The 12,091-nt window shown below is 37.6% G+C and overlaps 1 protein-coding gene across 4 annotated transcripts in view; it reads right to left on the reverse strand.

Moving 5' to 3' along the window:
* Window positions 1–501: 501 nt before the first annotated feature.
* The window catches only part of TUT4 (terminal uridylyl transferase 4), a 44,285-nt gene continuing 32,695 nt past the window's right edge, over window positions 502–12,091 (reverse strand). For 2 of the 4 annotated variants that reach the window (XM_084528410.1, XM_084528408.1), the window contains 10 exons: window positions 11,468–11,545; window positions 10,932–11,109; window positions 10,606–10,653; window positions 10,432–10,514; window positions 9,859–9,974; window positions 9,352–9,536; window positions 8,329–8,426; window positions 5,358–5,883; window positions 2,589–2,762; window positions 502–1,550 (listed from right to left, as the gene is read on the reverse strand). In XM_084528410.1, the coding sequence (XP_084384536.1) occupies window positions 1,459–1,550; window positions 2,589–2,762; window positions 5,358–5,883; window positions 8,329–8,426; window positions 9,352–9,536; window positions 9,859–9,974; window positions 10,432–10,514; window positions 10,606–10,653; window positions 10,932–11,109; window positions 11,468–11,545 (1,578 nt within the window). In that variant the 3' untranslated portion in view covers window positions 502–1,458. The remainder of the gene's footprint in view (window positions 1,551–2,588; window positions 2,763–5,357; window positions 5,884–8,328; window positions 8,427–9,351; window positions 9,537–9,858; window positions 9,975–10,431; window positions 10,515–10,605; window positions 10,654–10,931; window positions 11,110–11,467; window positions 11,546–12,091) is intronic. The other 2 variants (XM_084528409.1, XM_084528411.1) reach the window with 2 other exon arrangements.

The raw sequence follows: 12,091 nt of genomic DNA on the forward strand, positions 1-12,091 counted from the left end.
CATTTCTAATTGAAGCTGGCTTTACTTTCAAATCAAGGTAATGTTTTGACTAACAGCTGCTGCATTAAATTACTAAAGTTAGAATGTGTTTAGGTCGAACAGTGAAGAACTATTAGCCTAAAATATAGTAACCCTCTATTACAGAAAAGGAAGTGATGCTATGAAAATCCAGTATGCTTACTAAAAGCCGAAGGTAACTTAAATCTGCTCTTTAACACAGAGCTGTCACTTGTTCCTTTGTACAAATCATCTGTAAGTCTAATGATACACTTCTGATACCAGTATCAGACAGTTCAAAAGTGTCAAGTAGAAAAAAAAAGTTTTTGCCTGAAAAGCATTGTTAACAAGTACAGTTAGAGACAGTAAACTACTACTTTGAACACAGTATTTATGGCCTACCTGTGTCACTCTCCCACAATAGCTCAGCTCTAGCATCCCTCAACATTAGCATTCAGTGAAACCCTGTTTTTCAAATGAAAAATATTCAAGTTCTTATTCAAGTTACGGTTCTTAGTACATTTAATGACATATGGCAGGAACACAGTTGTGCTAAGTCCAGTTTGTATCACCCCTTTATTCGTAATCTTGCTTCAGGAGCATGGGCAGCCAGTTTTATCACCTGAATGCTACATAAACATCCCAACTTGTCTATCTTATTTTTTCCACATACTGCCAAATGAGTGTTGACAACGCAAAGTAGTAAGCCAAATTAATTTATGGCAGGTCCATTTTAGAGTTACCTCATTGTACAGCTTTTTTTTTTTAAGATAATTTTCATATTAGTTTAGAAAGGGTATAAACAGAAAAGGTGTACATTTCCCTCAGATCAAGTATTCTACAAGAAAGACAAGCCTGCAAACTGCACAGGGAAAAACATGCACTGATTGTATGCCTCATTTTAAATGAGATGAAAGATGACTAGCTTTAATACCTAAATATAAGTTGTTTTTGTTATTCTAATTACAGTCAAATACATACAAATAGGGAAGAGGAAAAAAAGTCTTATATCCTTTTTTTTGCAGTTTTATTTTTCTTTTAAAAAGTTTTTTGGCACTACATAGTTCTGTAAAGAATAGAAGTGACAAATTTTTAAACACATGAAATCCCTTTCTAATTTTATTTTTTAGAACAATATATATAAAGTCTGAAGCAACCAAAGTATGAATACAGCTAATAGAAAATAAAGAACTTAATTTTAAAAATTCTCTCTCTTTACAGTTTATCAAGATAAAACAAAACACAATTCCCCTTAAAAATAGGGTAATAAAATAGATGAAATTTGTATCACTTAGTTTTGTGATACTAGTAAAAACTATAGTTCGTATCTATGTACAAATGATACAGTTTAAAAACAGTCTTAAATAATCTTGTATCTAAACATGTTGCATTAAGATTTTAGATCAGAACCTGAATTTTTCCTCCCCTCCCCCACCCACCCACCCACAACCCCCTTCAATTTCACTTTTTCTGTTGAATGTAATTCAGATTCAAGTGTGGGTGTCCTTGAGACAGAAGCGAGAACCGCTGGTTACTCTGCATCAGTGGACCAGCTAAAAGAAAATGGATTACAATTACTTCAGCAAATTAAACACATTTAACAGTGCTTGGCTACTTTAAATGCATTAATCTTACTTAGCAAATAAGTAATTTACAAGACTGACACAAGTGCTATCTGAACAGCTAACCCATTTAATGGGACAATGCAGTATTACTTGGATGCTATCTCCAACACTCCCTCAGAATCATCAATACATCGTTTTGTTTCATTATTTCAATCTCAGCTAACGAAAATAATTTCACAATTTTTAAATGTGCATCTCAATTGGAAACCTCGCTACATCCAACAAATTAGATTTTGAGAAAAGGATTTGGTGCCAGTATCTCATTTTACACAACGTGACCCAGCAACACAGCAACTGCAAGCTTCCAAGTAAAATTTCAGCCTGGTTTCTCTCTTAGCAGAGAAAAAGGTCGTTTTCCTAATGCCTTTCCCAATCCTGCAAGACGCTGAACACCTTTACCTCACTAGTATTAGAAAGAGTTGAGATAAAGTCAGTTCTTCAATGCTCCCTCAATAACTGAACCTGATGCAACTTTGAAGGTAGCACTGCTTTGATTGCAGTTGGACCAGATAACCTCCAGAGGTCCCTTCCAACCTCAATTACTCTATGGTCTTGTAAGTTGTAAGCTTTCATGTCTGTAAGGCATTCCACAAGCAATGTACAGAAGTCAAATAAAATGAATCAGCACAAAATTTTCTTCAAGTTCTTAACATTCATGGGCAAATCATCTTAATCTCTAGCGAAGCAGAGGTGGCTCTATAGTGAGACACCAGCAGTGGAAGAGGAAAAAGGCTGGAAGTGCAACAGAACGCAAGCTGATTCCAAATTTAGAAGGATTTAGCCCCTTCCCTCCCACAAAGATTTAAATCCATCCATACAGGAAGCCGAAGTGTTGATTTGACTCTTGGATTCGCTATGGTTCCAGGGAGCCTAGGCAAGTGAAACATGATCCTTGGCTTTTAAAGCCTTTGAGACAGTAAAGAGACATGTTGCATGAGCTGTTGATTCATATACTAGTTCTAGTACCTTGAGGGTAGAAAGGTTTGTTCGGTGGATAGCTGGCATTTCCCTGCTGCATGTAGTTCTGAGGCATATTGTAAGGCCACGCTCCTCGGAGGAGAGGAAAATGGGTAGGGGTCCCATGGTCCCAAGGGACAGAAGGAGGGTTCATTTTACCAAACTGTCCTTGGAAACCCTGATCTATTTTTCAATTGAAAGGGAAAAGCACATTGCAAGTTGAAATAATTAAACAGTAAGTCACAAATACAATTTACATCTCATATAACAGTTTGCAGGGGACTTAATGTGATTAGTCTGACGTGCTATTATTTTTTATTTTTTAAATATACATAATAAAAGTTACCACCTAAATTAATTCATTATTCACTATAATGGGATTTATTGGAGGGGAAGACACAGGATGAATCAATATGTGGAATTGAGACCTACAATTTCACACAAAAATAAATTAGACTGTCATTCTCGTGACAAAAAATACAAGTTCTGAACAACGTTATTAACATCTGAGCCCACACAAATCTTCACTATCACTGACGTGTGACATGAAAGCTATTATCCTGCAAAAAATAACTCTCAGAAGCTATACACTGGAATTCCACTAATACCTGTATGCTTAAGAAACTCAATACATAGATCATACAGATCATTGGACCAACTTAAAATTCATTTTTAGAGAGAAAGATAAGTACACAAATTGTAAGCTATTTCATTTCACTGCAGAACTTAGCATGAGAAATCAAGCATCCAAGGAGGCAGGACACACAACAGCTTATGCCAGATGCTGTACTATTAACTCTGCTCTTTTTGCTCATAGCTCCCAGTTTTGTAAGATACAGCAATGCCTGCTAATTTAGAAATATGATCAATGTACATTTAAAAAAAAATATTAAGTAACTAACAGTAAGTCAGTTCCCTTTCAGATTCATCAGAAATCTTTTAGACAACTTTCATTAAATAGAAGCAAGCTACAGGTTTCAAAATTGTAACTTTTGTACCATAAAACATGAAGAATGGCTTTGGAGTAAAAATAAAAAGGTCATCCCCGTCTGAAACTTCTAATGATCTTACTCCTGATCAGATTGTCTACTGAAAAGAACGTAAAGTTTCTCATTCCAGTTCAAGGTTACGTGAGCCAAGGCAAAATTTTCCATGAACTCAGTGTTACCAACTTGTCCCAAGCAAGTATGAAAGCAGGCTTCAAACAGAGCAGACAGCTCATCTTTACTGTGTGCCTACCCAGTGACCCCACCTTTATGGCATCTAAGCCATAAAGGCAACAAAGCTGATTAAAATACAAGAAGGAAAAATAGCACGACTGAGTAGTAGGAAAAGCAGTGCAATAAGATTGGAAATAGATGGAGCTGATTGAGAGGGAAAAAGCACTGAGACCGACAGCACAAAAAAAATCGAGAAAACCTGCTGTGCAGGCAAGACAGCAGTGGAAGCAAACAATGAAACAGAGCAGAAGGAAAAAGACTGAAGACAGAGACTGACTGGACTACATGATGAAAAATGGGACAAGTTAAGGGAGGAAGGAAAATGGAGGAGAAATTAGGATTCAAAGAGCTAGTGTGCAAGAAAGCAGCTACCCAAGTACGAAGAGTTGGCTTGGAAGAAGGTACTGGAGAAAAAGTCAGGGCTGGGCTGGACATAGAGGAGAGAGGTGTCTGGACAGAGAATTAAGATCAGAAGTGGTGGATGGTTAGGGACAAAGCACATTGAAAGCTCAGCACACTGGCAGCAGTTCCTGTACCCTCTAAAATACACTCTCCACAAAGCTTCAAAAACAAAAACATGCATCTCCTGCACTTCAACAAATGTGTGAAAAACTCACTGGTGTATTGCATCTCATTCAGTGCTGTTGACTCACATCTGAAAAATCTAATTGTTGCTGCCAATTACTCTGTTAGTGCAGAGAAAGGCTGTGCAGGAGATTTCCCCAGTTTCCATCTCTTCTGATGAACAACTGCATCAGCATGTTATATGATTGATATATACATATATATATATATATATATATATATATATTTAAATATAGGAGGAGTTAAAATAAATCAAAAAAACATTATTATGCTTTAAAAGATAACAATTCAGGTTCAAGGGCTGCCACATTTTAAGTTGCTTAGAAAACTGTGGGCTTTAATTACCAAATATTATTTTTCTAAGCCTCAAATATATATGTGTACTTGGCTTTATTCTTACGAGGCAAAAGGCTGTTGCCAACCTGTTGCAGTGGAAACATTTATGATGTATTCTCAGGAAATAACATCAAGATTAAGGAAGTGAGGCAGGATAAACTATAAGAGGAATGACTGCATAAGACCACGCATATTGCACTAAATACAGGGGGACAATACTCAGCTTGCACAACCTTAATTCTGCCAGTGTTAACATCATAGCTGCAATCTCAGCATTCATCTAATAATCTATGTAACTACATAAATGGAAACTGCATTTGTAAGCATGCTCACAGAAATGTACTTTAGACTCAAACAATTATTCAAACGTTGCTCTATTGAATGCATGTTTTCTCATGTGTTGCACAGCCATTAACGGCTGATAGGACCATGCCTAAAATTTTACAGAGATCCAACTTGCGTAATTTTTTTTCCTATAAAAATTATAGGAAATTAAGACAATTAAGGTAATGACTTAGTTTCTTAAGCATCTTTTTTTTTAAAAAATGTAAAACAAACTGGAAGAGTTAGCTGTTTCTGTAACACTTAACATTTGTACACAAAGTGTGAGAGGTTTGATACAACAGAGAAGAATTACCTGAATTCCCCACAGTGCCATTGTTCACCAGTGAGTTTGGAGTCACAGGATTGTGCCAGTGTCCCTCATGAGAAGTGCTGGGGATTCCCATGGGCCTGGCAGCAGGCTGTGCAAAGATGATACTGGGATCATTCAAGCTTACACTGCTCTGGTTATTTGCGGTGGTGCTGCTGCCAGATCTCATAGAAAATGGAACATTTGTAGAATGAGGAGGGTTACCCGGTGCAGAGTGAATAACGGGCCCGTGAATAGGCCATGAAGTGTTAGGAAGCTGAATTTGGTGGTGATGGTGCATCTGAAGTAGTCCCAGGTTATGCAAGGTGGAATACTGACCTGGGGGAGATTGGGGAAAGTTAAACAAAGGCAGCTGGACCTGATGGGGTGGCTGTGCACCCTGCTGTGGTTGTGGAACGTGCTTAGACTGGGATATTGGTTGTGGCTGAGTCTGGTTAATGGAGGCTGGCTGAGAGGAATTCTGTGTAAATTGTTGAGGTTGTGGAGAATAAGATGATTGATGCGAATCAGACTGGAGGGGAAAAAAAAGTATGTATTTCTGATTAGTTCACTATCTATTTAATGGTGTTTTTCTTTAATAAGCAACCAACTTATTAGATTATTTATAAAAAAGGCAGAGCACTCCCCAGCAACACCCCAACTACTAAGTCCAACATCCTGGTGGTTTAAATAAAAGCAGTTCAGCTGACATTCTTTTTCCCCAGCAGATGATTTGGCCTGCCAACATGGCCCATCCCACCACCAAAATCATCATTTTAAGCAAACATTACCCACAAGCTCTTCATTAGACTCCTCACACATCTGTTTCTGATTTTTTCATCAGTGCCTTCCCTACACTGTTTATTTACAGCCCAGAATCTCATTGAAGAGGTAACTTAGTTATAAACAGAGTTGTTCTTATTACTACAGATAGTTTTGTAAGTGATTCCAAAATAAGTTTCAAATATTTCTTTAGTTGTTATATAACCTGTTAAACAAGAAATTGAACCTCCTAAGGCTCAGTTTCAATCTCTATCTCCTGATGTCATGTCGTGACTGAAGGAACAGAAACAGCCGGTATTGCAGCATTTACAGAGCTCTTACAAAGTTTTCCCTTTCACCAGCAACAGAAACAGGCATAAGCCTACTTCATCTGTTTGGTGTTACAGCTAAACAGAGAAGCACTTCAAGAACTCAGTTGACAGGGAAAGAAGTACCCCAGCTTATCTGCAGAAATTTATTACTGGTATTTATGTAATTTGTTTTTAAACACTCAGATGAGACAGTGATGGCATGAGAAATGTACCTCCAAAGAGAGATTCATATGTGAGATGTCTGCCTAGGTCAGAGATGATTATCTGATTCTCAGATTTCCATCTTCCCCTAGAGGTGCTTGCTTCCCTCCACAGACTACAGCAGACAGCTAAGCTCCAAGTCAGCTGCTGTCAAACATCTGAAGTTAAAGGTCTCAGCAGCTTGTCACTACCCACGACTGCTCTCCTGTTTAAATTGGCAGTTACTTTTCTTCAATAACCAGTAGGACTTCCCCATGCCAGCCATTCAGTGTGTTACATTGAGCAGCATGCTGTGTCTTTGCCTAAGCAAAGCTGAAGCCCAGAAGCTGGCATTGCTCCCTGCTGCTCTTCCACCTGTTTCTGTTGTAGTGCCTCCTGTACCTTTCTATCATCAAACAAGGAAGAGCCTTCTTGCAAATATTAAATTATCACAGGCATGTATCGGACATGCCAGCAGCAGGAGAGGAGGAATGTTAGGCTCCAGCCTCTACGTCTGCTTCTGCAGCCCTATTTTCTATTTTCTTTCCCTCTTGATCCACTAGCATTCCCCCTTCCTATCCTCAAACAACCCTAAGCACACATTCTCCAAGAAATCCCGGCCAAATGACAGCCATGTAACACATGCACTGAGTCCAAGACATCCAGATGACACAAGACTGTGCACATACACTGGACCTACTGCATCTGATGTGTCTACGTGCGTACCCACACGTCCAGCTTCAATTTCCCAAGCAGAAATAGAAGGCTCCAGAGATACTCCTTCATTTAGGTTAGGACTGTATCAGTCCCTACTTAAATGATGTTATAAAGGTCTGTTACTGGAGCAAACACTCCAATAAATGCCTCATCAGTTACGAAATACTTTACACCTCAAGTAGTAAACTGAACAAAGAGCATTAGGAATCAGCAGCCCCAATTACTACATTTGCTTACTTGCCAGCTTCATGAGCAGGCACAAGTTTCTCATGGTACTAGCTTAAAATTACTAAGTTTCTACTGTATACTGTATGCTATACTTCAATAACATTAAATGTTAACAGCTGTATTTACTCAAATACCCTCTGCTATCTATCACACTTTGGAGCAAGTTAAACACATCTTATCTGCTTCTATATACACTTGAACAAATTCTGAGAAAACTACCAAACATTCCCCCACTGTCCTGTTTGCGCTTCTAGTTCGTGCTGGCAGACTATTTCCCTGTATAACATCTGAATTGAGCAATGATTCACCCATGTTCCCAGTCTGTTCACGGCAGTCCCCTCAGACAGTTCTCTTTTTAAACCAGAGAATCATGACAGTCACAAACCTAGATCTCTAGCACATTAACAATAAGCTGAGCTTTACTTCCCTTTGTAATTCCAGAATGTTGCCAGAATAACTAAGCTTAAGACTTCAAAACCCGCCCTGACTTAAATTTGACAAACAGTGAAGCTGACCTTTCAGAATTGAGATCTCCTATGAAATGTGACTATACAGTTTTCATATTGAAAGACCATGAACAGTCTCAAAGAGACACTGCGTTATAAATCAAAGTTTCATTAACTGGCAATGTAGAGTGCAACGTTGTCATTATGAAGTCCAGAATCTGTTCAAAAAATCTGGGCAAACCTATTCCTAGTGCAGCCCAGGTTGCTGGTTTGCTAAAGCTTACTTTGATACTGTAGCTAATTGGAACTTACACATTCTGATGACTGTCTAGTACGCAAGGGTCGTTCCACTTGCTGCTGGCTTACAGTCACTAGCTGTGAATTTACCATGCTTCGGACCAACTGGGTGCCTAATCAAGGAACAAAAAAAAAAAATTAAATAAAAACCACAAGGTTATGGCTTACAGTATGAACACAGAACTGGGAGTCAGTGACACTAAGTCTCATGTGACACAGTGTAGGTAAATCACTTTAACCTCTCCTGCCTTTAAGGGGAAAACTTTCCATCTACTGGTAACAGCTGACACCAGCTAAAGCCAAAATCTAATTCTGTGTAATACAAATCCTAGCATGAACGAGGTTCACTTTGCTAACAGGTGGGAGTGTTCCTTTACACAGGTTTCCACGCTATTGCTGCGTAGTGGGATTTCAAACGACATTAGTAACAGCAGAAACTTTTGGTCAAAGAGGAAAAAAGGAGATAATCAGAATACAGAAGCAGCAAGGTTCTCTCCACAGTTCGTTTATCATGTCTTTCCCTACTTTTCAAGTACCATGGACCCCGAAGGACATAATTTGAATGGGTTTGCAGTTAGATTTGTCTCTAAATACTAAAAATAATTTCAAAACTGGATCTAGTTTCTTAATGGATCTGTATGCTTTTAGAAGTGATACTTAAGACCGCTGATTTTTTGTGAAAATACATTTACTTACTTCTCACAGATGATAGAGGGTTAGCTAACATTTAAGAAACACTTAGAAAAGGAAATGCATTCAATTATTACTATGATTACTACTTCTAAATGCACCCATTGAGAGCGGAAGTCAAATAATGCAAGACTCTGAAGGCTACGCTTACTGCTGAGTATGTTTTTACCACCCATACAAAGGTATTACTTCTCTTGAAGAAAAGCACCACTTAATCTAAAAGCTGTATTTGCAATGACTGAAAACATTAGTTGCAGTTCACAAGTTAATTACCAGGTCTGAATAGAAACCTAGAAAGAAGGGATGTCAGAACTTTCAGACGATACTAAGAACAAAAGCTTTCCATACCTGGCACACTACTATTTCTCTGTCGGGTTTGCTTGAATTCAGGACAATCTCTTCTAACATGACCCACATCTCCACAGATGAAACACCTCTTCTCTCTCGTTTCTCTATCTTCTTCTTTCACTTCTTTTTCATCATCTTTCTCATTCTCTTTTTTCTTCAACCTGAATGGTAATTGTTTATTAGCACTATTATAAAAACCACAAAGAAAAATGTCTGTTGAGTTGTTAGATTGTGCAAAGGAAACTGTTACATAACCAACAGCTGTACCAACATATAAGTACTTCGGAAATACCAGAAAATTATTAGTGATCAGGATCTAAGACAAGAGGCAAAGGTCTTCTTCAACATGAGGGCTCTAGGATTATTGAATATTAGTACCATTTTATGAGCTGTACATACAATTCGAGAGAGAGTCTGTGTGGCTGCACCGTGGCAGCAGTTTTTGTGAAGAACAGATCACAATCTCAGATTTTAACTTTTAAAACGTTAGCTTTATGTATTACTTACCTCCTCCTCTTTGGACAGTCTTTCATGTAGTGACCAATTTTTCCACAGACACGACAACATCTGTCATTGGGTGCCAATTCCCCATCTGTCAGCACTTTCGAGTCAAAAAAGTATTCCTATCAAAATGCATCAGACAGATACAATGTATAAACCAGTCACTTAAAAAGACTGATAAATGAAAGAATAATAGAAAGCTTGCCTCTTCTTTTGTTCACATCTTGTGAGTCTTTTTTTTTTTTTTAGCTACATAAATAGCTACAAAAGCTTTTAAAGCTGATTTTGCTGTTTTCTGCAATACTTAATGCCACACAGTGAGAAGAAGACAAAACAAAACACCAAAATAAGCTTACTCCTCACCAAACTGCCAGAAATACCCATCAGCCACCCAACTACTCCTGTGAATTTTATACCACAGAAGCCCAATACTAAGCAGTACATTTTATAGAGGCAATGCATAATTGCACAGATTAAGTTGATAAAATTGATAAATACATACAAGAGATTTTCTCTGGACACATCTTTTTAGTGGTCCGAGGAAGATTAAAAAAAATACTAAAAACTATGAAAACTTACAGCTTCTCTTCCAACAGTTGGGTAGAATGGGGTACCAAATAATTTCCTCCCATTGATAAACGCCTTCATTATGAAATTGGTCACTATTGAAGAAAGATAAAATTATTAGGAAACAGAAAAGGCACAACAGTTTAGAAAACAGTAGCTTTTAATAATTAGAAATTAATAGCTTACTTTTCCTAGAGACTCCAGCACCAAGATTATGATTCAAGTCAAAAGGATCTGTGTAAAAAAAAAGGGGGAAAAACAAATCTGAGTTGAAAAAAATGTAATGCAGCATAACTTTTATTAACCTCATTTTTATTAACAGCACTTTAAAGATGTATAATTAAAAGTCTGGAGTCCAATCTCACTTAGTAAGCTGTAGAACTTGCAATTTTTTATTTTTAAACATTGATGGTAGTTTGCTTACATAAAAATCCTGTGCAACAATGAGAACAGATCCCAAAACAACAGCATACATCACTCTTTCATTAATGGAATCAAAATTCACCAAGTACCTTCGATAGCAATACATTTGGATGTCCACTGTTTCTCAAACGTAGTTAACAGCTTCTTCTGCCGGATGCTGATGACATATTCCTTGAAGTCAAATTCTTCAGTGTAGAACCGCAGCAACCCTAGCCAGAGTTCTCCAAGTGATTCAGTGTTCTTCCCAAGAGAAGGCAGACGCTTCTTCTACATGCAATTGAAGACAATTTATACAGGTACAGTATTAAAAAAAACACTTTTTCTACTCTCAAACCACCTCTTTGTCTACCATGGACAGGCCAACGTAAGGTGCAACTAACAAGTCACTATAGTTAAAAGCAATCCTGGATCGGGCTGATGTTATTATTTAACATTACATTTATTTTTTATATGAATATAAAAGGCAGACCCTCCTTTCAGCAAAATAGAGTTAACGTGGTAAGTTGTAATAATACGGATACAGAATTTTAACTACTCTTTTGTGAATTGCACTGTTAAAAATATATCACTTTCTCATAAAAACAATCTTTAAGCTTTAGTTACTCTTCTGGAATTAGAATATTACCAATTCTTCCATGTCATCAAAGAAAAAGGCATTCCATCCATCCACCATTCTCTGTGGAATCTGTTTTCCATCAAATATCTGCCAAAATAGAAAGGGACACAGTTACCACTCTAATTCAAAGTCACCATAGAGGACCTGCAGTTGTTAAGAAACTGCACAAAAATAGAAATCTTTTCATTTTAGCTATTACTTGTTATATGGGCAGTATTTCCAATTGGTAAAGAACTTGGGAGTCTTTTTGTATTATTGCTATCTCTCTCTCTCTCAAAGTCCTTGGATATTTTATTTTTAATTGTTCCTTACAACTACGAAAATATGATTAAATTACCACATCAAGATTCCGACATCCCTCTTGCCCGCAAAATCTGTAAGTAGACTTTATGAGATTTCTATTACATCGGCTTTAGCAAAGCCAAGGGGAAATTCCACTGTTATTTAAATATACTCTCAGAGGTAGCAATAAAATAACAACCCCCAACCGCTACTGAAGTATCACCAAGGAAGTCAGAATCTCAACTGCTGTGTTTAAACCAATTCTCTTCTTGTAAGCAGGCAAGCAGAAAGTCCAAGAGTGGTATTTTTCAGAAGCGCTCAACAGTTACAGCGTATCCAGGGAGAGGCAGA

The sequence above is a fragment of the Aythya ferina genome, assembly GCF_964211825.1.
Source record: "Aythya ferina genome assembly, chromosome: 8".
In the NCBI taxonomy this organism is placed as follows: Eukaryota; Metazoa; Chordata; class Aves; order Anseriformes; family Anatidae; genus Aythya; species Aythya ferina.